The sequence below is a fragment of the Podarcis vaucheri genome (genome assembly GCF_965113315.1).
Source record: "Podarcis vaucheri genome assembly, chromosome: 10".
NCBI lineage: Eukaryota > Metazoa > Chordata > Lepidosauria > Squamata > Lacertidae > Podarcis > Podarcis vaucheri.
The window spans coordinates 8231211-8258575 of record NC_138748.1 but is presented as its reverse complement, the minus strand read 5'-3'; the positions used below and the strand labels follow the sequence as shown (position 1 = coordinate 8258575).

The window sequence follows — 27365 nt, the reverse complement described above, 5'->3', positions numbered from 1 at the left end:
TAAAAAGGCTTTTAATATATGGCAAAAGTAGACATTCTCACACCCTAGAGAAGCCTAATTTTGGTTATATCTTTTTCTTTGTAACTCTTAGGAAATAATATGTAACCTCTATAACTGATGCTTTTAAAAGGTTACACTATTTCAATTATTATCTGATTGAACATTTTTTCTCTTTAAATTGTTTTTACTCTGAGCATTCCTTATAAGTTATGTATCTGCTGTTCAGATTTGATTATACCTTTTTTATCTTAGTAAAACTATTTTAAGTGTCATCTAAGACTGTGTATCTTGACCTGAGATATGTGACTGAGAGGCAGTCCAGGGGGAAATATAAATTGGATCCAGACATAGTGATTTCTGGGCCGAGGAACAATTTATTTCACATGCAAATATTTCTCTAGGGTACATGGGTTTGCTCATTTCTTGGTTTAGTAACGCTATCATTACTTGCTTGAGTCATTACTTAAACCCTTTCCTTGTTGAATTTCACATTAAAAAATAGATGTAGTCAAAGTTGGCCTTATAATGGTCTTTGAATTATTGTGGAAGATCTTGAGCTTCTTGTTTGTTGGGCATTGTAAGTTCAATGCTGAGATCATGGGATTGCATAACTGAGTTTGAGACTGGGGAATAATTTTATTTATTCTGTTTTTAAAAGTATGTATCACTCATGTAAAACATTGAGGCAGTGTACAACACAAAATGGGACGCAGGTGGTGCTGTGGGTTAAACCACAGAGCTTAGGACTTGCCGATCAGAAGGTTGGCGGTTCGAATCCCCGTAACGGGGTGAGCTCCCGTTGCTTGGCCCCTGCTCCTGCCAACCTAGCAGTTTGAAAGCACACCCAAAAGTGCAAGTAGATAAATAGGTACTGCTCCGGCGAGAAGTTAAATGGCATTGCCGTGCGCTGCTCTGGTTCGCCAGAAGCGACTTAGTCATGCTGGCCACATGACCCGGAAGCTGTACGCTGGCTCCCTTGGCCAATAAAGCGAGATGAGCACCGCAACCCCAGTCGGTCACAACTGGACCTAATGGTCAAGGGTCCCTTTACCTTTACCTTACAACACAAAATATTCTAAAAAACAGAAAAAAACACAAGATCATCGCAGAAATCTCTAGCTTATTTCCTCCCAGGATCCTTCGGATTATTTTTGGGATATAGCAAATAGATCTCAGGCAGAAGGCTGAAGATACTGATCTGTGGCCATGAAAGTGAAGAAGATACAGATTCTTAGTATTTATACCAGGTTAATCCAAACCAGATGCTTCAAATTACTTGACAGTTGCAGGGACTATTCTTAACGTTTCCTTTGGTGCCTGGAGGAGATTTGAGAACTGAGTGACCACAGTCTCATTTCCTCACCAGACTAGGTCTCCGTCTCAGTCTTTGAGGTTCTTGGTGTCAAAACCAAATACCTGCTGGGAATAATTGGGGCATAAGTTAAAACCTCATATTCTACCCAAATGCAGCAAGGTTTTGTTGCCTTTATTTAACGTTCTTAAAATTTAGTATGCTGTTTGGCCTCTATCTCTGTCACCCTGCCCAAATGTGTATACAGTGGTACCTCTGAATGCGAACGGGATCCGTTCCAGAGCCCCGTCTGCACCCTGAGTAGAACGTAACACGCGACTGTGCGGGTCGCGTTTCGCCGCTTCCGCGCATGCGCATGACGTCATTTTGAGTGTCTGCGCATGTGCGAGTGGCGAAACCCGGAAGTAATGCGTTCCGTTACTTCCGGGTCGCCGCAGAGCATAACCTGAAAATGCTCAACCTGAAGCATATTTAACTCGAGGTATGACTATATGCAATCTTCACTGCCAGTTTTGGGGATTGGTTGTATGGAGACAGGGAAGCCATGAAAATGAAAGACTCAGATCATTGTTTGTACACCCACCCATTGCAAAGTGGCATTATCAGGGTACAGGACACTTTCCTACTAAGCAGAGCTGATGGTACCTTGCAGTCTACAATTTGGCAGTGGAAACAGTTATGACAAAGAGAGGGGAGGTTTATGAGAGGCATGGATAATGCTGGGGGGATTACATTTTTTGAAGCCCTTCACTTCTTGTCCATTGACAAACAAGAGTGTCCTGATAGAAAATATCCCTCTTGCACCCCACAGAAGCCTCTTCACTGAAGTCCTTTTTATAGCTTGTATTATGTCGCTTACTTGCTGCTTTCTACCACCTGCCAGCTTAGCACCTGCTCCGTTCTGATGTCATGCATCGGAACAATGTGTCCTTCCCAGCTGAGTGACGATTATGACGGCCTCTGTGTTTACACGGTTAGCGCTCTTTGACTACATTGTTGGTGATCTTGTCCTGCCACCTAATACAGAATAAATAAGGCAGGTGTCTAATGAAAACTCTTCAGCTGTCTAATAGGTCTCTGAGTGCTTACGCTTCCAGTTGATAGATTGGGATTAAAACAAAAATGAAGAACGATGGTGGCCTTCATCTTCCCTGCGAAGCTTAATGACCTGTTTTTTGTTAGTTCAACTAAAAAGCACTTTTGCTGTTTACGTGAGGATTGTCTCAACAAACATTTTGAGGTTGTAAATCCAAAGGGGTGGAGAAAATTGAGGAACTTCACATTTGGAACAAGTAAATGATTCTGATTCAAAGGAGAACATAGCTTTGAATATTGTGAATGTGTCTGGAGGGAGAAGAGGGAAGGTGTTGTAAATATAAATTTTCTGTCACTGGTTTCTGTGATCTCACATAGAATAAATTGGCAAAATGAGCCTCTCAGTTCAGTAGCACAGCCTAATTTATGTAAATTCTCTTCAGAATAGGCATTAACCTTGATCCTTACTTCCTCTGTTCTGCTTTAAATCTTGCCTTTGATACAGTAATTGTAATAAAAACAGAATATTCCATGATTAATTGCCTTTTCCCTTACTCACTTTCATTTCTCTTTCCAATATATTGAGGAACGTGTTATTGATATCCCTCCACCACAGCATTTGGCAATCATTAAGCAGTGGTATTTGTTTAACAAAATTTATGTGACTTTAAAATAGACAGAATAGACCGAGTATTTCATTTTTAAGCTGCAAAAATCGGCTAGAACACAATAAAAATGTATTAAAATGCCATAAAATACTCATTCCCAGCCTTGTACCATAGAATCAGTAAGATAAATTCCATAATGACATAATACACTCTAATTCACATGGATATTTGGTGTTGCTAATGCATAAGAGGTAGTGCAGGGTAATCTTGTTAACCATGCCCCATGATAAATCAGAAATATATTGAGAGAGAGAGAGACTGAGAGACACAGACACACAAATTTCAGAATTATGTTTGTTTGGAGAAAAGGTGTGTTGTGATTGCGAAATTTGTTTTTGTTTTGACCCCCTTACATATGGAGAGACGCTAAGCAAGATGAGATGCCTACAGTGCTTTAGAAAGGGCTGCTTGTTACTGGACAGAACAGTGTCCTTCCACAATAGCAAAAGTAAATATCTTTGATAGTCATAAATATTCAAAACTAGATTGCTTGAACATGCTGCAAAGATCAAGTAACTGGAAGACTTAATAAACAGAAGTACTAAATAATGGCCCAGGAAATGACCCTGTTGAGACAACAGGGGTCAGTGTCTTCTGTGATGTCGTGACCAGAGCCTGAGTCAGAAACTAAACTCTAAATGCAATGTTTATGCAACTCAAGAATCGGTTTTTTAGCTGCTGACCCTTTCTCTTTTGTGGTTTTGCACTCATTTCATGGAATTGTGATTTTATATATCATAAGTATCTTTGACTAGAGGTTTGGAATATAAATGCTCTAAATAAACAAAGAAACAAATAAATATTTGACTCTATCTGTTTACATAAAAGGCAGGCTTTAGCTTGTGTGATAAAGGGTCTGTATTTTAGTTTGAGATCGTAAGTGTAGGTTTAGCCTTTTCTTGAATTTATATCTGTTGTAACATAATTATAAATAAAAAGAGGCATATGTTAAACAGCTCTCGATTCAAATTTTAAACATTTAAAATGATTTATTAAAATGATCTTTAACCACTGCTGAAATTGGTGTACTTCCACAGAGGTGCTCACTTTCAAGACTTATATGAGGAAGAACTGACGTCTGTCAACCTTGATGGTTATTGTTGGGAACCTGAGAGATGTGTTCCTTCCCCCACTGACTTTAATTTTGCTAGTGTGAGGAAGGAAATTCAATAGTGAGAGGGAAATGTGCAGAAAGTGTGTGCTGTGCTGAAAGCTACCATTTATAGAAAAATATTAAAAGCAAAGATAGTAAGGTTTTAACTCTATTGTTGTTGGTAGCGTTGTAAACAAGATGGGATTCAATGTATGTGTACAGCTAACCTCTTATTTGTGTAATTGATTGTTTTACCCAGGGACCTAGGCTTTTTTGTGGGGCTTGCTTTGATAGTCTTGGAAGCTTCATCTTTATGTGTTTTGTAGTATAAAAGGTAAAAGTAAAGGGACCCCTGACCATTAGGTCCAGTCGTGACTGACTCTGGGGTTGCGGCGCTCATCTCGCTTTATAGGCCGAGGGAGCCGGCGTACAGCTTCCGGGTCATGTGGCCAGCATGACTAAGCCGCTTCTGGCAAACCAGAGCAGCGCATGGAAATGCCGTTTACCTTCCCGCCGGAGCGGTTCCTATTTATCTACTTGCACTTTGACGTGCTTTCGGACTGCTAGGTTGGCAGGAGCAGAGACCGAGCAACGGGAGCTCACCCCGTTGCGGGGATTCGAACTGCCCACCTTCTGATCGGCAAGTCCTAGGCTCTGTGGTTTAACCCACAGCGCCACCAGCGTCCAGTATATATTAGTTCCAGGGATCGTAGCTCAGTGGCATGCATAAGTTCTCCGATTCAATCGCTGGCATCTCCAGTTAAAAGGATCAGATAGCAGTTGGTGGGAGAAATCTCTGCCTGAAACTCTGGAGAATTGCTTCCGGTCAAAGCAGACAGTACTGGGTTACATGGACAAATATTTTGACCTGGTATAAGGCAGCTTCCTATATCCTCCATATATTCAGTACCACATTTCTAGTGAATGATAAGATCCAACAGTCCAAAGGTGAATCAACTTGTCCGACAATTGGAGGGTACCTAAAATCTCTTCCTCATAACAAATGACAGATATTGAGACAGGTGCCCCTTCACAGACCTCAAGTGATAATGTTGCTTCTAGAGGTACGCTCCCAACCTGTATATTTTCATTCTTAATGGGAACTAACTCCCCACAGTCTGAATATCTTAAGTAGAACCACATAACTCATCATTCTCCAAACATATTTATAAATACATTGATTTAACACCATAGGTGTTCTTTTCCTGTTTCTTCAGAAAAAAATGAGATATGCAAAGAATTGCTAAATAAATATAGCAGTTTTCTGCTTGGTTTTTTAAAATAGTATAATTGTTAATATAATAGAAAGGGGGAAATATTAGAAGTTTCAGACAAAACTCATTGCTTTTTGGAGTGTCTCTTTAAAACTCAGAAGTGTCCAAATTGAACAAATTCTTGTTTTTCTGCATGTCTTGTGCACAAACAAAGCGTTTACAGGTGTCTGAAGAATGACTGCGAGGGAATGTGTCCCATATAGCATTCAAGATTTAAATGTGAATTGGTTGCTGCTCTGCAACACAATCTTTTCAGATGTGCCCACATGTTGACTATTTTATAGTCAGCAAGTATATAAGTAGATATAAGCACAGCTGGATTCCAGGCCTATAATAAACTGCTAGACTGAAGTTTCAGTGAATATTCATATGTATTTCTACTTTATTGTTCCATACTTTATATTCTTTGCATGAATTTTGCCTTAGTTACATGGTGGGGAAAATAACCACATTACTACATCCGGAAGTGCAAATTAAAATAGCATCAAGCAACCTTGTGATTGAGCAGGGGGGAGGGAGAAAGCTTTGCAATAAGCGTTTCAGGGCTATATTCCTGAAAGACATACTTTACTAAGGCCACGCTGCATTTTTTACTATTTCTGTTCTGCTAGCCGTTATGAACCATTTCACATGTTCTACAGAAGCGCTCAGGAAAGAGAACATGAACAAAGTACTGATCTCATTTAATTCCCCCCCCCCCCCTTGTGCATGTGGGGATTTGAGTCATAATTGGAATGTCAGTGCAGTGAAGAGAGTGGACGACTGCAGCTTCGGGGGTGAAGTGTTGGAGAGTTACAGCGCCTGTTGTAGTTGAGAGACCAGTACAGGAGAGACATGTTTTGTTACAGCTAGGACAGTTAAAGGTATCCTGTTATGCTCATGCAGGTATACCATGAAGTTTGTTCTTTCTGCACTCCTCCCAGTGGTCATTCCTCCTCTGGTAACTGACTCGTGTGAGTGAAAAGCTACATAGAAATTGAATGAATGAATGACTCCCTCCAGACACGATGGTCACCTGCAAGGGATTTCCACGTGGCGGGATTAATGTCACACTTGCAGACATCTTTGTAAGGCACGGTTGGTCTGGAAATAAGAGGTAAAGTCACAAGCTCAATTTGTATGGTGCTTTGCAGAAGTTAATGGGCATGGCATATGAAGATCAAGTCAATTGGGAAATACAGGAAACGGATGCCTACGGTAGAATTTTAGAAGAGATTTATTGATTTATTGACATTTAAGATGGAGAAATGCAAAGGTGTAATGTATGTTAGACTTGATGAGCATTTGTAAAGTATTCTTTTTGAAGGGGAATGTGTTCTAAACAAATGGAATCCCAACAAACCAAGTAGCACCTGAAGAATAGCAACTGTTGAAATGAAGTTCTGGTTGAGTTTCGTGCCTCTATGTGATAGTAATAACCTGCTTTTGTAAAATAAAATAAAACGTAATGGTGGACAACTGATAGCAAGTAGATTGCTTTCCAACAGGCTTTCATTTGAGAGGCTATTCTCAATTGTCTTCCAATTATGTGCTGTGTTTGTGTATTTAAGGAGATGAGGAGGTTAAACTGCTATTAATATTTCATGGCTAATTAGTACAAGCGGGACCGAGAGCTTTACATCACGGAAGGTGGTTATTACTTTAGAAGTGGTTGCTATTAATGTGAACCCCCTGCAGAATACATGTGCACTTTAAGAAAGGTCTGGTTCCTATACCCCTTGCTCGTGCTGACTGTAACAAGGTTGGCTCACCAAGTCAGTTTTTTTCCAGTTATAAGGAAAAACACCACATGCAGGTATCACTTCCTTAGGGTTTAGGATGGCACAGACTTCAATAAAATACATAGGCTCAGGCTTGTGGCATCTTGCATCTTCCAGCATTTTCTTGGTTGTCCGGCTTCTATCATAATCTGAATTTCATTTTGGTGAATCTACTTTACACAATGTCTTTCTGCTTCTCTCTGATAAAAAATAATTATTTAATGAGAATTATGCCCAAGTATATCTCTTTGCACCCAGGAGACTCCCTTGAAAGGGAATTTCATGCCCAGATTGGCAAGTGAAACACAAAATCTTAGTTCAGAGTCCCAACCAAGTTCCAGGCCTTAAAGCATTTATTTGCTCTTGCCTTGTGTGTGTTTCAGGGCCAAACAATTTTGTGGTGGTTGCTGATGAAGAATAGTCCTTGCCAGCATATTTAAAACACTCTGTAAGTTTGGCTGGAGTGCTTTTCTTCCTATACACGGGAGTAAAATGAAGAGGTAAAAAGCTTTTGTTCATTTTGAACGCCCTCCCATCAGATGTCAAGGAAATAAGCAACTATCCTATTCTTAAAAGACATCTGAAGGCAGCCCTGTTTAAGGAAGTTTTTAATATTTAATGCTGTATTGTTTTTAATACTCGATTGAGGGCCGCCCAGAGTGGCTGGGGAAACTCAGCCAGATGGGCGGGGTATAAATTATTATTATTATTATTATTATTATTATGCATTATAAAGTAATGAAAGCTGTATACATTAAGCATGAAGGGTAAGCGGTGCTAGGAGATGGAATAGACCAGACACAGTAGGGGTGTAGGTTCCCAGACTAGGGAAGTACACACAGTAATCATTGTCTTGGAGCTCTTTGTGGATGAAGCCAGGTAACTTTAGGAGACTAATGCACCAATAACTACTGCTGCATGCTACCTACACACATTTCAGTGAGAGTTGTCCAGAATTGGACTTTAATTCTCATAATATGTAACCTATGATAACTCATGCGTCAAAATGTTAGGCGCCTAGAGGACTCCTGATGTTTTGGATGCAACATGCTAACTATCTGGAATTCAGTTTAATTATGTCTCTGGCTTCTACAGCTCTGCCAGTCTCCATAGAAACGTTCACTTTAACAAGTCATATTGGAAATTCTGATGGTTTTGTAATGGTTTGATATAAAGCTTCTTCTAGGATTGGGGAGGTCTTAACAAATGCTTTAAGCAAATGAACTTTGGTGGGTGCCTCCTTTAAAAAAAACAACTCTAGGAAAAATGTTTTCTCCTTCAGTTTCTCTTCTATTTTCCATGCATGTAAACAGCATCTTTTAAAATATGATTTTACTTAAGAACTGGGTGGATCATTGCCATTTTGCAGTCTGACCTGCAATTGACCAACCCAGGCAATCTTTGGCTAAGCTGCACTTCAACCAGCAATTTAATTCTCCAGTTGTCTGTCTGGATCACATTGGTTCTTAATTTCTTCCTCTTTCTTTCTTTTTTGGATAGTCATACATACATAACTAACTTATGTGCACATAATCTAATGTATATGTACACATAATCAGTATATGCTGATCCATAGGAAAACATTAGGGATGCTGTATGATCAAAAGCATTTTTCCTATTTTTAATTTGTTTTGGAAATATTGAGGGAGGAAATAGCACATGGCAGTTCTTTCTATGTTGAAGTGTCGCATTTTAAACAAAGCTCCCACACGTTGTGTGTGTGTGTCTTCCTGTGATAAAGCATTTTAAAAATCTATATTTCAAAACACAGAAGCAGCCAGCTATTGTTGGTGTGTGGGTGGTATTGGGTAATTAGGCCTTGTTAATATCTTGCTTCCCTGTGCCAGATTGGATCAATACCCTTTCAACATTTAATTATCATACATTTAAAATAGACAGCAATTAACACATGCTTCTAACACCATTTAGAAAATGAAAGCTGTATACGCTAAGCATAATTTTGCACAAATGTAATTTTGTTTAGAAGTGTGGAGACCTAATATTGAGAAGCATATCCAGTTTTCTATAGTCTTCTAATGATGTCAATATGTCCGTGCTTTAAAGAATGTATGTGGTATAATTACTAGGGGATGCATCATTGGGTTCAGTTAGAGGCTAGGTGAAAATTCTAAAATAAACCATGGCCTGAAATTGAACTTAAAAGCATTCTGCTCCACTTAAGAGTAAAACTCTAAAGTTTAAACATGTATAGCTATTCATGATGGCATGTTACATCTAATATTTGAATCAAAGAGGGATATGTAGCTATTCTCATCCTTCCATATTGGAAGCTAAACATGCCAAAATGTGTCACCCTAGTGTGCAGAAGCCATTTCAAATCCAACGGCCATTTCCACAACAGTGGTTGCTTTTTCCAGCCTCCATAAATAGTGGAATCCAAAATACCACCTTGATATACATACTGTCTCATTAAAGCCAATATGTTATCATGCTGTCATGCATTCTCATTCAAAACTGCATAGTGACAGGTATGTAGGCTTGCATGTGTAAGCTGCCTGTCATTGGTGAATGACAGGTGGATTGGGGAGCCTATACGGCCCCTCAGATGTTGGGCTTCTAACTTCCATCAGCCTCATCTCACGGTCAAGGATGATGGGAAGTTTAGTCTAAGCAACATCTGCAGGGCCAGTTTCCCACACCTGCACTAAGGTATCTAGACATCAAGTTCTGTAGCGTTAAAGACATTGGCACAGAAAAAATGTACAAGTCCCAATAACTGGATTCTAGAAACAGTTAAGCATTAACATTACTAAAGCTAAGAGATGTGGATCAGTAATCTGGATGTGAGACCACTGGGAACCGTACATAAGAGCAGCAGATGAATAAAATAAATATTAAACAACAAATCTAAAAGAAATATATAAGCCTCATATGAATCAGTGAGAATATATAAGCAGGTGCAGAATATGAATCTGGATGAGTTAATGTTAACTATCTGAAAATGTTATGAAAATTGGGCTTTCCTCTCAATTTTCAGTGTCTGAAGATATAATGTGGAAACGTAAGGTTTCATTAGTAAGTGAAAAAGGAGATAATATTTATGATTTTAAAAATGACAAAGTTTAGTCCTGTTTCCATAATGGTGATACTTTAGAGAGAGAGAAAATGAAGAATAGTAGAAGGGGATACTGGAAGACAATTGATAACTTTACAAATTAGTAATTCATAAAAATCAGGCAAAACACTACTGGAGGTTTGATTAAACTTCAACAGATTGAATCAATCTGGCATCTTTGACCCTGAACCAGTAAATGAAATATCCTTTGTACATTGTGGGTGAAATATGACCTCTGAAATGGGGAGGTACCTGCAAGGGAAGGGGAGTTTACCCCTTTCCAGTACCCACACACCCTCTGTGACACACCTTGCACTTGACAGAATATTTTGCAGTCCTCATTAAAGTTGTGTGTGTTGTCAGATTTATCAGTGCAATTCAACATATGTCTACTCAGAAGGAAGCATTTTCAACAGAGCTTATTCTCAGATAGAATATAGGTATAGCAGGCATGTCCAACTCCCAAGATACTGTGATCTACTCACAGCTGTGATCTACCCATTGTCATTGCCAGGAGTTGTTGAGCTTCTTTTAGGGGAGGGTTGACCAAAGTTGTTGAGCTTTTTTGGGAGGAGGCACACAGGTGATCACTAACTTGCTACCATGATCAACCAGTAAATCGCAATCAACCTGAGGTATAGGAGTGCAGCCTCGTATTTAAGTATTCAGAGGTTTGAATTACTAAGAACTCAAGATTCCAAGTAATCTTCAAGTGTTGCTTTACTGACAGATCTTAGCCTTTTATATAAGGTCTTTTCTTACCTGTTCCATATTTCTTAATCTGTAGGATGCCTCGCCAGTGATTGTGAGAAAAAACTATATATTTTAAAAACATATTTTTGTTTTTAGAGAAACAGTCAGTGCCACCCCCCTCCCCAGCATAAGTTAGCTTTGCTGCTCACTACATAAGTGGATTTTTATGCCAACATAATTTGTGCAAGCATCATTGAATTTAATTCCAAGAGGCTAGTTCGGCACATTCTGTCTGAAATGTGTTTTCAAAATGACATCTGGTTTTCAAAGTGCTTTTTGCTACATATTAGTGGTTTTAACATCTGTATGAACTTAAGTACCAGCAGCAGTGGGTTTTGTACAAATGCAGCCAAAAGACTAATTTTGCACTGCTTTTTAAAGAGCAATAAAAGCTGAACATAAATGACACTGCAAACAATTCAGAGTTTTAAGATAGTGTAGAATGACTGAAAACACTGAAGACGTGATATTCACAGTAGAGTATGTTTCAGTGTGTCTTGGGGGCTCAGAATCATGTTGTAATTAAGTCTAAAAAGATGTTTTTAACCTTTGGAATTAGACAAGTGCATAATATGACAGAGATACACCTAAGAAATTTTAAAACTTCAGGTTGAATCAACTGTTATTTCACGCTGGTACCATATTGTTCCCAATGGTGTTCAGTCTATGTCTTCCCCTGTGGCATATGCTTCCATTCACTTCCTTTCATCAAACGGGGTTACGTGCTCTTTAGGCAATTGAAGTACAGTGGTGCCCCGCAAGACGAATGCCTCGCAAGACGGAAAACTCACTAGACGAAAGGGTTTTCCGTTTTGGAGGTGCTTCGCAAAACGAATCTCCTATGGGCTTGCTTCGCAAGACGACAATGTCTTGCGAGTTCCTGTTGGTTTTTTCCCTTCCCCCCCTTTTTCCAAGCTGCTAAGCCGCTTATCAGCTGATCCGATAAGCCACTAAAAGCCGCTAATAGTGCTAATCCGCTAATCCGTCAATGGGCTTGCTTCGCAAGACAAAAAAACGCTAGACGAAGAGAATCACAGAACGGATTCTTTTCGTCTTGTGAGGCACCACTGTACAGTACATCTGATTTGCTTCTGCTTTCTGCCTGTTTCATGTCTGTTCTGGGGTTTGTGGGCTGCTCCATAAGTGATCTTGTGACAGTGATTTGCCTTAAATTGTTGGTCTTCAACTGGTGGGTCTCAGTCTGATCCAAAGTGTTGTGGCCTGATCCAAGGTGGGTTGCAACAAAAGCCCTGCCACTGTGCAAATATATGGTAAATGATTAAGAAATGAGTCCCCAAATGTATGTTTGGGTTAAAAGTGAGTTCTGGGTCTGAAAACGTTGGACATACCTGCCTTAAATGACCACACAACCTTTCTGTTGTTTGTATTTTATTATAGAATATCAGACAGTTGCTCTGTGCTTGTAACTCTGTACCTTATTTATAGGTCTCCCAATGCCATTCTTCACTTAAGTTATGTATAGCTCTCCTGTCAGTCAGCCAGCTCCCTCTTCTCTTTTATCTTTTTGAAAAAAGCAATAATCTGTGATGTATTTAATTGTTTTCCCAGGATTCAAATGTGGCAGATAAAGGAATGATATATTAAAGAACTAAAACTATGTGTGAACATAACAGAATGTAAAATCTAGAGCGTAGGAGTTTTGTAATATCAACCCTGGTTCTGAAGCACGTGAACGTAAGCAGGTACCCGCTTGGTGTTAAATAAGGATCAGGCAGACTCAGCAATGGAGAATAAGAAGGTGAGGTTTATTGCCAGGCAATAAGGACCCAGTTTGGAATCTCTTCCAAAAGGAACTTGGACCCCGATTGACAGAAATCCAGAGGTCTTTATACCTGAGCAGATAACAGCAAATCATAGATCACGAGACAACCATGAGGGATTCACGATATTGTCAGCGAAAATTAGCCAATTAGCAAGCTCTTGCCACGCTACCAGCTCCTGGTCAAGCACGGAGTTCCAGCTCTGCTTTCCATTGCTTGCAGTGACGCTCTGTCTAACCTCTCCCCTAGTTATGACAGGACAGGGAGATTTGGAGATTTTGTGGTTTTGCTCTTCCTGTTCTGTGGATTAATTTAGCCTGTATCTGAGGGGATTTTGTACCATAATCTCTGATTCGCGTCTTCCCCTTGTCCAGGGTACACGGATGTTTGTAGGGGAAAGGTCAGCTCCTAACTTTGCTGTTCCAAGCAGTTTGCAGTTAGCTAAGGCACAGCTTCCCTTTGATTCAAAATGGATTATAAAATAATAATAATAATAATAATAATAATAATAATAATAATAATAATAATAATAATACAGTGGTGCCTCGCAAGACGAAATTAATTCGTTTTGTCGTCTAGCGAATTTTCCGTCTTGCGAAGCACGGTTTTAACGGTTTAACAAAGTCGCAAGACGTTTTCGTCTTGCGAAGCAAGCCCATAGGGGAATTCGTCTTGCGAGGCAAATCGAAAACGAAAAAACCTTTCGTCTAGCGAGTTTTTTGTCTTGCGAGGCATTCGTCTTGCGAGGTACCACTGTATCTTTATTGTCATTGCCCCCTTCGGGGACAACGAAATTACTTTTTTTTAAAATAATAATTAAAATACTGTAAGCCTTGATTATGTGTAAGCATATATGAATATACTGATTACTGATAACTGATTATATGGATAGCATAGGGGCAGCCCTTCTTCCTTGCCTCAGTTCATGTCCATACTTTCGTTGTATCAGTATTTAACTGTGGCTGTATGCAGAATTCATGCCAAGCCCTGGTTTAGAGCGGCTTGCCTTGATTTGTTTTTCCATCTGTTCAGCACCCAGCTCCATCACCCCACTCCTGTCTCTTGAGAATGAGCAAGTCTTATCTCTATAGTACCATCTTTCGTAACAGACCAACAGCAGTAACTGTGGTTTGTGCTTTGAGATAAAACAGCAAACTACAGCTAGCACAAACAATTGTTTGATTTCCTTCTCTGGAAGCCCCTTGCAAAGTTTATGTGATGACTTAGGTCTGGTTTGGACAGTTTTTGCCCATTCCCAGTCTTCATGCTGCTCCTTCTGTCCTCCATACACTGTAATAAGCCAACAAATCTTCCATTGATCATAGTTTCTAGTTAGGTCAAAACTAGGAAACCATGGTTACTAGATGTGAACAAGCCAGGAGCTTAAACTACATTCTCTGTATTTTAATCAATGCATGCCCAAATTTGTTTATCTGTATTTGTTTGTTAGATACGAAACCAGGCTTTCTCAGCTGTTCACTCTTTTATGCTCGCCAAGTAATGTTGGATTTTCAGGCTGGCAATGAACACGAAGCACCTCTGCCTATAATTTTTCTTCCACAGTGGTTATTTGACTGGATTACATTTCCAATTGAAAACTCTACAGCCATTTACTGTGCAAGCCAGTGCCTCTTCTTTCATTAGTAGTCCCAACACTATTTTCTTTCCCTTCTTAAGGCATGTTTCTCATACTTGCATTTCATGAATGAGAAATCTCTATATATTAAGCATATAATATTCTAGTCATTTGCTGCTTAAAGATTCTTTATTTTATATATATATATATATATATATATATATATATATATATATATATATGGTTATACCATTTTAAAGCTATTTTCAAGTCTGTCCTTGTAGATAGATGTGTGTTATGGTATACAGTGACAATGAAATACTGTGAGTATAGTATGTGACAGAAAGGAAAAACAGCTCTGTAACAATTGAGACTTTGGGAGTTTATTTCCCCTACCAAGGGGCACAGTTAGTTTGACATTGCATTTATCATTTTCCTAATGTAGTACAATGTTTTTTCTCTGAGCCAAGTCATTTCCTCTTGAATTTTCAGATAGATTTCCCCCTGAGATTAGGTCTCCAATCTTCAGATGGGATTCCGATCTGTCCAACTTTGGGTGCAAGAAGCAGAGCTGAAGGAACATGGCTGCTGATAATACCGCATACTAATTTTATGCAGTATTTTCGCTACTGAGGGCATGTTCAATTGCTCATTCCCAGGACTATATCCATAGTGGGTTTGATTTGAACCGCAGCCTCTCGTTTCCCCTTTTTCTTACCCTTCTCCCTTATTGTGGGTAGAATGTCACAGGTGAAGCTTGAGATTTTGTGTTGATTTGACAGCACATGATTACTTAATGCACCCTGAGCAGAATCCTTTGGGTGAGCTTGGACTATGATAAATCTTCAGCATGGTAAACAGATATGGCATTAATTGGCATGTGTTGCTTTTTTTCTACCTTTCACAGAAGTTCCATCCATTACAGCAAATGATAAAGAAACCTACCAGTTTTGATCAGAAGGGGAAAGACTGATTTGCTTCATTAACATGGTGGGTGGGTGGTGTGTGTGTGTTTGTGTGTGTGAGTCGGGGAGAGAAGGAGAGAGAGAACGAACAGGGCATGAGATACTTTTTCATGTATGAATTACCTTGAGTTTTTATTACTCCAGAATTGCGTGAATCAAACCAGGTGACTAGGGCTGCAGTTTACCCAGATAAGTAACCTTGTCTGTAAGCGATGGCCAAAGTCTTTGTATCTACTCTACCATGTTATGCTTAAAACGTTAATCAGAAATTTCATATCCAGGTTTGACACCATTTCAGATTTATAGCCATAAGATTTAGGGAGCAATTTTACAATACTGACCTTCTGTTCCATTTTACTGCATTTGGAGAAAAGAAGAGGAAATTTGTCACAGTTCCCCCCCCCCCCAATTGTTGTTAACAGAGTGGCTGGCACATTTGTAATGCAACAGCAAGGTCATTTTTGAATCTGCATTCTCCATAATATTTAGATGGGTCCAACTCCAAGTCATCTAAGCTGGTGTGTTTGCTGGGAGCTTTTATGAGCCTCATGCCATTCCTGCTGTGGAATATGACCTATTTTCATCGGTAGGCGCAGAGTGTAAGAGGCCAGCTGCAAGCGTACCCTGCAAAAATGATTAGCCAATAATGGTGCACTGGGGTGTAAAAGAGCAGTTGTAATAACAGATTACTCCATTATGCTTCATCGTTGACTGAATAAGGGCCTGAGTGAATGAAGAGTAATTTTCCTCTTTAACTTTAGGGGTTCGAAATACCTTTTTTTAAATAGGAAAAGTAACCCTATGAAATTTAGGAGGCATACAAGAAAATTTCTGTAGTAAAAGTAATTTCTGAAAAGCAGTCTGGGCCCATTTTTGTCTGTTTTCCTTTACTAAAGCGCTAGGGATACATCATTAGTTGCGTTCTGTGGACAATTGTTTTGTAAACTTGTAGAGATTTGTTGCTGTAAATAAGCAAAATAATTTAAAATGTGAATATCCAGACTTGTAAGATTATATATAGCAAAAACCAATCAGAGTACAACACAGTCCCACATTAGTAAAAGCATCTTAACAGTTTAATTGGTGAACAGTATAATGCACACATACAATCACTTTGTGGAGACATCACTAAAAGGTTGAGGTGACCAAGTTGAGGTGACCTTGTACCACCTGTGTGGTAATACTGCTGTTCCCAAGCCCCATAGAACAAGCCTAGAGGAAATTAGATATATTTATACCCTGTTGACATTAGTGTTACTCAAATTAGCTGTCGCTAACCTGTCCCATTTACTCTTAAATGCAGCTAACTTTTCTTGGATTGGATAAGTCACAATTTTATTTTAGGTTGCTGCTTCTCATACTAATCTGATCTTCGTGGTGGCCTTCCCCTCCCCATTTTAAAACGTTCATCTAGGTCAGTTGTCAGACTTCGTTGAGCATGATCCACTATATGTGAATAATATGTTAATGGATAATCTATAGCACTTTAATTAAATTTGTCTTCGTAACAATGCAATCTGCACACATTGAGAGAAAACTATATTTCAGCAATGGCAGTTAATATGATATTTGTGCAAGACAAACTGGAGGCAAGAACCATCAATGGGTTATTTTGAAGGAATTTTCTCTGATATTTGTGGATGTGAATCTAAAAGGGGGAGTAAGCCATAGTTTCCCCCATAGCACGTTATCCAATTCACTTCCAAGATCCATCTCCCCAACAGATTTCAGAGGAATGGGGTGGGGACTTTAGGCTACCAGCAAAGTGTGCATAAAAGAGACGAGTCCTCTGCACATTACAGATCTAACCAAACCGTCAAGTGAACTCAGATTCCTGGTGCCCACCTCCTTCACCTCAGACATACTTTTAAAGAGTGTAGCTGCAAAACATTTAACCACTTTAGGAACATACCTTATAAAGTAGGCATCAGGCACTGTTTTGATTTAGCTTCCGTGGGGCTACCTTTGAAGGTGACTCGGAAACTACAACTAATCCAGAATGCGGCAGCTAGACTGGTGACTGGGGGCAGCCGCCGAGACCATATAACACCGGTCTTGAAAGACCTACATTGGCTCCCGGTACGTTTCCGAGCACAATTCAAAGTGTTGGTGCTGACCTTTAAAGCCCTAAACGGCCTCGGTCCAGTATACCTGAAGGAGCGTCTCCACCCCCATCATTCTGCCTGGACGCTGAGGTCCAGCGCCGAGGGCCTTCTGGCAGTTCCCTCATTGCGAGAAGCAAAGCTACAGGGAACCAGGTAGAGGGCCTTCTCGGTAGTGGCGCCCGCCCTGTGGAACGCCCTTCCAGCAGATGTCAAAGCGATAAACAACTACCTGACATGCAGAAGGCATCTGAAGGCAGCCCTGTTCAGGGAAGTTTTTAACGTGTGATATTTTACTGTATTTTTTGTTTTTATGGAAGCCGCCCAGAGTGGCTGGGGAGGCCCAGCCAGATGGGCGGGGTATAAATAATAAATTATTATTATTATTATGTTTATTGCCTCCAAACCATTAAAAAAGTTCTATAAAGTTCTGTTGCAACCCACCCTGTGTCAGGGACTGGCTGGATGACAAGGAATGGTGGGAAGTACCAGCTGGGGAAACCCCAGAGGAGGAAGGCTCAGAGCCGGAGGTTCGTGGTGGGACACTGTGGAAAGGTCAGGGGAGAAGATTGGGAGGACGTGCTGGATGCTGAAGGGGCAACAGGGTTTAGTGAGCAGGAAGAGCCTGTGACAGGGAGCAGTGCAGACTCTGAGGCTGAAGCAGAGGAGGGGGTCACAAGACTGCTGAAGAATCCATGGAATCTCCCTCTCCTGCTGTAACAAGCTCCCTCCCTCCCTGGTCTCCAAGAAGGTGAGGCTAATGAGGAGAGCGGAACAGAGATCAAAGGTGGGCAGACACAGTTTGAGAAACATCCAGGCGAAGAGGAGTCTTAGAAAGGTTGGAAGACCTTCAGTTCTGGCAACTGCTCCATAGGGGCTAAGATCCACTGGGAAGTGTTGCTTAGTTGTATGCCGTTTCCTTGAATGAAAAATTTCACTGACAATGGAGCTCTGCTTCTTCGTGCTGACCTGCGTCTCATTCCAGCCCTGACGCCCTGGGACCTTAGGGTGAAGGCAAGCAATAAATTGTAATAATAATGCACTGTGTACATTACTCAGGCTGTGTCAGAAAATATACAATACTATACTATCATATCTAGATTGATCATTGAGGCCAGCCTGTACAACTTGTGACCTACAAGCGCAGCAGTCACATTGTGTGACCAGCCTGAGGTCAAGAAACCACTTCTGTTTGCTGGCTGTTGGCTGCTGCCTTGGTCATAACTAGGTGGTGAATCACGTGCTTACATGTAGAAGACGGAAGGGTCAGTCCCTGGCATCCCCACTTAAAAGGGTCCAGCCAGCCCTGTATGGCTGTATAACTTACAATTTCTGTGCTTTTTAGTGCATTTGTGGATTTGTGTGTGGCTTAATTTATCTCCTTAAAAGAAACCTCTTCTTTGATCCTAAATAATTTTCCATTAGCTGAATGAATGACTGGTTTAAAATGAGAATTTTCAAACATAATTTTAGGAATACGTAATGGGGGTTCTTCTCAAACTAAGCGAAAGAGACCCTGACAATATATTTGAATACTTGGCATTATTGACATTTCTCATTTTGGCAGTTTAGATTATAGTTTGAAGGAACACAAAAATGGTAAGAAGATACTGCCAAAAGAAGGAAGATAATGTAAAGAAATCGGCAACCTTTTATTGAATGTGGAAAAGCAAATTTCTCACTTAACTGTAAAATAAAACAAGTTGTACTTTAACATGTCTAAATGTGCTTCATTTCTGTTTTCTACAAATGAAATACGCTCAAACGAAACATAGGAGACATAGGGTGCTTGCACCTGAAAAGAAAACTTATAGCCGCTATACTGTAGCTGTCACTTCTTAAACAGAATTTTCTGATATCTTACTAAATTATAAAACTTACCAAGTCATTTCTCCATGCCAGCTAATAAGACAAATAGTTTTGATTGGACATGATGCGTCTGTCTTGGTGTGACTTTGCCTACATCAGGCTTCCTCAACCTCAGTCTTCCAGATGTTTTGAGACTACAATTCCCATCATCCCTGACCACTGGTCCTGCAGGCTAGGGATCATGGGAGTTGTAGGCCAAAAACATCTGGAGGGCCGAGGTTGAGGAAGCCTGGCCTACATCTTACAACTAGGGGAACAGGTAATAACAGGCTGTGGGAGAGGCAGCTTGGAGTACAGTGCTGGCTTGTGCCACAGCCAGGGCAATGGCACTCTTGCCAACAAAATCCTCCTTGTGGCATCCACGCCATAGGATGCCCACAATGCTGGAGCAGCTAGGACTCTAGAATTTTAACTCCTTAGGGTTTTAGTCAATTCTGTATTTTATTGTTTGTTTCAGTGAATTGAGTTTTACATTTGCTGACCATCTTTGTCTCTCCAGTCTTAAAACTTGGTTTAGACCTGAGCAGGTGCTTTATTGTGTAAAACCGGCTAGCCAGTTGGAAAGGTATGTTGTTAATGTGGTGATGGCTGCCCTAATTAACGTAAAGCCAACTAATGTTTCTCCCCCCGTTTTCTTTTTCTAGATCACTTCCCTTGTGACACTACAGCTCCTCTCATTAGTAGGCCACGATGACCAGCTCAATGGACCAAGATACAAATGCAGTGTTTCTCTAGATTTTATCAGATCCATTTCGAGGTAAGCTGCATTCACGGCCTTCTTATGCTACTTGAACAAATTCTCAAAATGGAAATATATATATATATATATATATATTTCCCAGCCATTCACAGGAAAGTGCATCTTAGGGTGGCGGAGAGTGAATAAAAACTGGCTGCAAAATAAGTAAATGAAAGTGATTGTAAATCTCGCAGTAAAGTGAAGTGAATCATGCACCATTTGTGTGACCTTCCAAGCAAAATTCAGCTCAGTAGCTGTGCCTGACATGTGCTTGGCAAAACAACAAGCAGGCCAAAGGTGTATTCCCCTCCTTAGCTCCATGACGTGGCTGCCGGAATACATTTAGCTTGGTGGGTCACACCTGCCATAGGCCGGTGACCTTGTTGTATTGCTGCAGGACTGCAACACCCACCATGCTGGCGGGGGCTGGGAGAAGTTCCGAGTCCCAACAATATTTGGAGAGCCCCAGATTCCTCATCCTTGCTCTGGAGGATCTATTACATTGAGTTTGCTCATTTGTTTGCATTTACACAGAGCACTGCGGTTGTAACTGATACTTTCTGTCCGGGGTGGTAACCTGTCGCCCAACAATTTCTAGAGGTCACAATATCTAGTTAGCCACCTTGCTTTATGGAATGTCATAAAATAATAAGGCAGGGCCGTGTCTGAAGGACATGGTAGTGTAAATTAGGTAAGGGGAATGCCGGACAGAGGAAGTGAGCAGGAGGAGTAAAGGAATGAAAGTCAGCAAATGAAGTTTACATTTCTTAGGCTTCATTTCACTTACAGATACGAACTAAGGGGTTGCTAAAGAGTCTCTGCAAGCAAATGAAGCAGCTTTTCAAGAGAGATAGGTATCAAAAGGATCCCCGCCACCACCCTTGTTTGAGACAAACCGCAGCCCATATTCATACAACACAACAAGACATAGCATGGCTAGTAGTTTGAGCTGTGCGAGCACGAAAGTGGCAGGAGATAGGCGTTCGTGAAAGGATTTAGGACAAACTGGCTTACCATGATGTTCAAATGAGGATGTAGGTTTTGCAGTAATGGCAGTTATCCATTACTTTTATTTATAAACTTAGATTTCATTTGGAGTGAAAACCTCTTTCCTCTGCGTCTGCTAATATTTTTCATGCTGTACAAAGCTTAGGAAATGTTGAGGCAGAATGTTGTTTTCCTAGCCCTTTGCTTATTTGTTGCCTGCCACAAATGATTAGTCCTTCCGCTTCATTCAAAATTAGCTTAGCTAAGAATGAGAAATTGTACATAGAAAAACCACCCGATTTATATTAGTTTAGGGTTCACCATTGGAAACCCTTTAAATGTAGACTTGACTTTGAAGAAAATAAAAGAGCAAGATTTGCATAATGTTCAATCAGAATGCTCGAATATCTACTTTCCAATATGTTTTTATTACTTCGAGAATTCATTTTTTAAAATCAAAATCCCAAAGGATTTCAGAAACAATGTTTAAATGTCTTATCCCAAATTTAAATTACCCACAAATTGTATTTATACTGCATCTCTTGGGTACTTCAAGAGGTACTTCATTAAGTAGGGATATCCTTGGATTGTCCTTAGTCTATGGTTGGATTTTGTTTCCTGTTTTGGAAGCAAGAGATTAAAACCATTTTGAATCACATCTTGTAAATATGTAACAGTGGTTTTCTTTTTGCAATAGCAAAGCAGAGTGAAGTAGAAAGGCCGTCCTATTTGGACTGAGGGAAAGGTAGTGGATGGGTAGAAAGGGTTAAAAAAAAGGAGCAATGATCTGTTTATGGGAAATCATCTTATATTGAAATTACTAGTTAAGTTTCTATATCATTGACTGTTTTCTCTTTCTCTTAGCAATGGTCAAGGGTGATGGTCTAACCACTTTGGAGGGCCATAGAGGCTTTCTATTATTTTACCTCCTAACATACCCTTCATTCTGCTGTACCAGTTCCTTGGAAACAGAAGGGCTCCTCCAGTAGTTTATACTTTTCACTTTCTGCGGAGGGGTCAGTCCTGATTAGGTGCAGCTGTACTCTCCACTGATGTAAATTGGAAAGTGTACAATTGCTTTGTAGTAGATCCTTTAAGGCTATGTCCTGATTCAAAACTGTGACTACATGGAGAGTTGTTTTTCTTTCATTTTTTTAATGATCTCCTGGATTCTTAATCTTCAAAAATGAGTTGCTTTTGACTTGGTGGCCAAGTTCAGTGTGGAGTTGCTTCTCTTATACAGTTAGGTTTCTCCTACACTAGTGCAAGTGGCTAGCATATGAAATATCAGTTAATTGGACAAAACATCTTACGGAGTCATTATTGGTGCTAGTTAGGCCAAATGATTGATTGTGGTGTTTGTGTAGCAAGCTTAACCTTTGCCAGTGAATATAGTTTTAAGCCTCTGTAATGAAGGTCTAACATGTTAACCATGAGATGGCATTTATCTTTAAAATGTAAAATGTGCTAATTAAGTGCATACTTTTTAAGTATTGTAATAGGCTAGATAATATTTGACACTTCCATGTGCTCTGTATCATACTTCCTTAGAGATGATGAATAAAAGCATGGAGTTGAAAATTGTGTATGAGCTAGACCCAACTCCCTTGGCAAATAAGAGATCCAATTAGTCTTTAGAATTCCAATTTCAGTTACTTTATACAAAACGCATTATTTCTAAAATTGTTTCATTTTTGTCATACCTTGTAATTTTTCTCATTTTTATATAAAAGGAAACCCCCAGTGCAAGAATGTTAATACAATACATCAGAATGTATTTGGAAAGGAGGAAAAATGAATTCTGTGTTTTACTCCCTTGGTGTATAATTCTTTATTCTAACAAAGCACAAAAATACATTCAAATCTTCTGTCCTATTGAGTATTCTTGGATTGTTCAAGTTTAGTTAAAAAGCATGGGTCAACTACTGTCAAGAAAGAAAGAATGCAGACTGCAAATTAGTACAGATGAAGGAGTTATGCCATACATAATGCTGAAACAGGTGGTTTGGACGAATAACAGAATGTTCAATAGCAGAGAAGATTGCCGCTTTGCATTTCCAAACAGTGTGCCATGTTTACTAGAGTTGGTTTTTAATTTTTTTTAAAAACCTCTCTTTTATTCTTGAGCTAAATTTGTTTTACAGCTTCAGTGCTGAGAATGAGCAACTTTAAATGTTTGATAGTCTTTGAAAGCTGTGTAACGAGACGACTCAGGTGCATTCATTCATTCATCTGGGCCGATGGTGTAGCAGCTGGGGCAAGTAGCTGCTGTAAACCACCGAAACAACATCCAGTCAAACCTTGCTTGTCGAACGTAATCCGTTCTAGGAGCCCATTCAGCTTCTGAAACATTCAACAACCAAGGCGCGGCTTCCGATTGGTTGCAAGAGCTTCCTGCACTCAAGCGGAAGCCTCATCAGACGTTCGGCTTCCGAAAAACATTCAAAAACTGGAGCATTTACCAGAGCATTTATGGAGCCATTCAGGAACCGAGGTTTGACTGTATATGATCTGGATGCATCACATAGAGGCTCAGGCGCACAGAACCCTAATTTGTGCATTCTTTCCCCCTTCCTCCTTTCGTCCTCTTCTCTCTCTCTCCACCCTCAAAGCATACAATCAAGATTTGGCACATAGAGGCCTACATGTGGAGCATCTCCGTCACAGGATGTATGGGGTGGAGAGTTGGATGATGATGACTACAGATAATAATAAAAATCTTCAAAAAAACAGAAAATACAATAAAAGCAAGTAAACATTAATAGAGTTAAAATTATGTACATACGGTATATAAAATCTGTTTAAACATAGAAGTGATTAGAACAAAAGCAGCACGGCTGTTCATTAAAAGCAGTCAGTTCCCCAAAAATTATTGGAACATGAAGATCCTCACCTGCCGGTGGAATGACGGCAAGCAACCAGTTCCTCCACTGTAGAAAAAGCAGTACTAGAAGGAAAGTGTGTGAGCCTTGACCTCAATGTTCCAACCTTTAATACTTTAGAACTAGGCCTTGCTACATTCAGAATTCAAACTTCGCAATCTTACTACCATGGAGGTCTCAGTTCAAAGGTGCTCCAGGTGACTTGGCCATTCCCAAAGAGGAGTAGAGATTTAAGTAAACTGACATACTATGTTGTTTTACAGGACTGTGAACTTTGACATCATAAAATACTTGTATGACTTCCTGTGAAGACCATCTGGACACTGGGATGACAACTAAGGCAATTGGTGTTCCTCTATCTACTTTAGCCATCCAGCGAGAGGAGACTTTGGGCTCTATTGGATTTGTCCAAAACAGGTGCTAGCTCAGCATGGGATCTGATGAAAACACTAGTTGGTCTGGATGGATCTGAGCTGAGGACTATTTACCCAAGACCCTGGAGTATTTGGAAAGAACGTGTTAATTATAAACAGCAGGGACCAAGCACAATCTGTTCTGCTCTTAATGATGTTATCTTAACGCTGAAATTGCCTGAAATCCATTTTACTAAGGAGTGTATTTTGTGCTATGATGAAGGTCTCCCCCTGTGCTTTGAACATGGCAGCAGCCTTGTTTGTATGCCCAGTCCTTTCACTTCCTCTCCATGGGAACCTTTTGCATTTGTCTGCCAAAACAGCTCGGTCCTAAGGCCACCTTTTAGGAAATTGGAATAGAAAATACAATAAACTTAAAAACCAAGCTGCTTATCTTTCATTCCTAGATCCTGTCTAGTTATTTGTAGATTCACTATTAGAACAGATTTGTAAATACCACCTATTTTTTCACTAACCACCCAGTTCTTACTGTTGCTTGTTGCAATTACATTCAGACAAGAGTGCACTTTGGCAAATTGCTCCCTTCTCTAAAGATACACTGTCACGTAATATTGGAAAGAATAATAAGCTTATCTAGCCTGGAGAAGAGAGGTAGGAACTCTGGGGCAGCTTCCAGAGTTTTGCTGCACAGGGATCTTCTCTCTGCGGTAAACACATACATCATGAGAAGGAAAACATATCACAATTACCATTAGTCAAATTGTGGATTGTTCTGTAGCTTTTGACACAATGGTGGCTACCCTTTGGGCCTGGTGGAGTGAAGGGCAGGGCAGCTACTAGCAGGTGGAGCTAGGAGTAGGTGGAACCAGAGCTTACAACAGGCAGATCTAGGGGCAGGGAGGAGCAGACAACAACGCTAAGGAGTGAGAAGAGGAAGGAAAAAAGGCAAAGCGCTAGGAAGATGCAGAAATAAGAGGGGTTAAGGAGTGGAGAGCAGTTTTTCTACGCTGCAGGAATGGAAGTACTCTTCTCCTAGCACAGAAACCAAACAATATTGCCACGGTTCCCTTCCCCTGCTTTATAGCAAAACAACACAACCCACCTTCACTTTCCCACCATTTTTCTATGGACAACTGCATGAGTAAAGCTGCTGTTTTCTTTCTAGAAGGGGAGCGAGAAAGGTGGAGAATGGGTGGTTATAACATGGGAGACAGAGTGGACTCAAGTGCTCAAGGTAAAGGAGGAAGGGCTTAGGGCTGCTGGCAGGGGGCAGACCACTGTTGGTGGCTCATTGTCAGTTTTAAACCAGTCACTCCTGATTTGAAGCTTGAAGTGACTTCTGTCAAATGCCTTTTCTGCTAGTTGTCAGTTGAGGGGCCAGCTCTGTTTTTTTGTTTTGACACTGGAGTGAAAAGTCTATTTCTCTTTAGAGCTGGATCTTTTTTCTGCCTCTTTCAAACTTACTTTACTCTTGAAATCTTTATCTAGGGAACACTCTGTCTGGGAAAGCAGCAGGAAAGCGCTGCCTTCTGGTTTTTTTGTGGCACAATATGAACTATAGAAGTGTGGAGTTTGGGGCAAATGGCACAGTTGGATGGAGACGTTGTGCCTGACTTCCTTGAGAGGAGAATGTGACTTTGGAGACTATCCTTTCTGCCCAATATTTACTTAAGAAGGTCAGGAGCGTAAGGAAATGTCATTTAAAAGGCACTGTCCGTGCAGAGATAGCCGCTCATAAAACACACAGAATCCTGAAGTGATTTCAGTGGTGCTAGAAGCAGGTACCAAAGTCTTCTTAATTGGCCATCTTGAGAAATCTTCTAAAGCTACCAAGACCAATGTCTTGTGTTTGGCTCAGTTCCCTTGAGATCTGTTGTCAGTGACACCACAGCATCCACAAAGAGCCACAAGTCAGCTCAGTGCCTCCAGTTCCATTGTTTAAGCAGAATTGCAAATACGCATAGAGAACCAGTGCTGAGGATCCCTGCACCTCCCAATACAGCTGAAAAGAAATCCATGGACTTGCCAATTATTCTAGAAGTGAGTCTCCTGGTCTTAGAGAAATTTCAAGAAGCCATAGTGATGCCCCAAGCGCCATATTACTTGAGTAGATTGAGGAAAGGGTTGCTTCAATCACAGAAGGCGAGCTGTACACACCTCTGTCACCCAAACTAGCAGGAGGGATGAGTTTGCCTTGCCTGCATTGATGATTCCATGTGAAAAAGTTTTGCCAGAGTAAAGACTGGATTCATTCCACTCTGGTAGAATCTAGAATAAGTTCTGCAATCAATAGGCAGGCAAAGGTTGTCATAGGCAATAAATATCACTTTATGGGTTCTGTGGGCACTAGCGCAGCCAAGGATTTATACCACTCAGCCCTTACCATGCCAAAAGACCTGCAACATTTAAAATAAGTGTTTGAAGCCTCCCCCTTTTGCTTAGTGGACTTCTATAATGTCTGATTGAGAACTTGCAGGGCACGGTGCTGAAGCTACACACGCGTGTGGAATATCTGCCTTGTATAAATACATTCTCTTTTGGCTGTACTGTAGAAATGGAAAAAAGCTCCCTCCAGCCATCAGTGGTTTTGGTCACATCAGAAACCTCTTTCACACCAGCTGCATGCTTCAGGCTGCAGAACTCTTGTCTTTATAGAAACAGAGAGCTATGAATTATTGGATGACGGAGCATTTGCCACACTGCTGAGCTCAATTCTATAACAAAATGATACTCATCAGTCTGGTGCTGTCAAGTGACTTGCAATTTTCAGCTAACACTGCATTGCATTTAATCTTGGATTCATGCTAAAGTGAGGTTGTCCTCACTTTATGGTTTTTTTTTTAATGCGTTGTAGGATTGAGAATCACTTTATATCTGATTTGAAATCAAATTCACTATCTGTGACTGGTACAGAAAGTTGCGAGGGGAGTAAACGACACACAAGGAACACCAGTTGAAGTTGAGCATGGACACCTGCACTGTATTATGAAGACTGAAAAATATTTTATTATTTTTACATTGTAGCATATAATAGAAATCTAAGATAGTGGAATTGTTTAATGGTGTTTTCCCCCAGCATAGGCTACTGTAGGGTTTAGGCATGACATGTCCAGCAACCT

At 40.3% G+C, this 27365-nt stretch overlaps 1 protein-coding gene across 3 annotated transcripts in view; it reads left to right on the top strand.

The window, feature by feature from the left end:
* Positions 1-24670, top strand: part of ORC5 (origin recognition complex subunit 5) — a 66909-nt gene extending 42239 nt beyond the window's left edge. Inside the window, exons 14-15 of one of the 3 annotated variants that reach the window (XR_014223817.1) lie at positions 7526-7642; positions 19909-20021. Coding sequence is in view for 2 of the 3 variants with exons in the window: in XM_082239788.1 (XP_082095914.1) it covers positions 19909-20021; positions 24136-24181 (159 nt within the window). In the remaining variant the exon portion in view is untranslated. Of the gene's footprint in view, positions 1-7525; positions 7643-19908; positions 20022-24135 lie in introns of those variants that run through there. The other 2 variants (XM_082239788.1, XM_082239789.1) reach the window with 2 other exon arrangements.
* The last annotated feature ends 2695 nt before the right edge of the window (positions 24671-27365 follow it).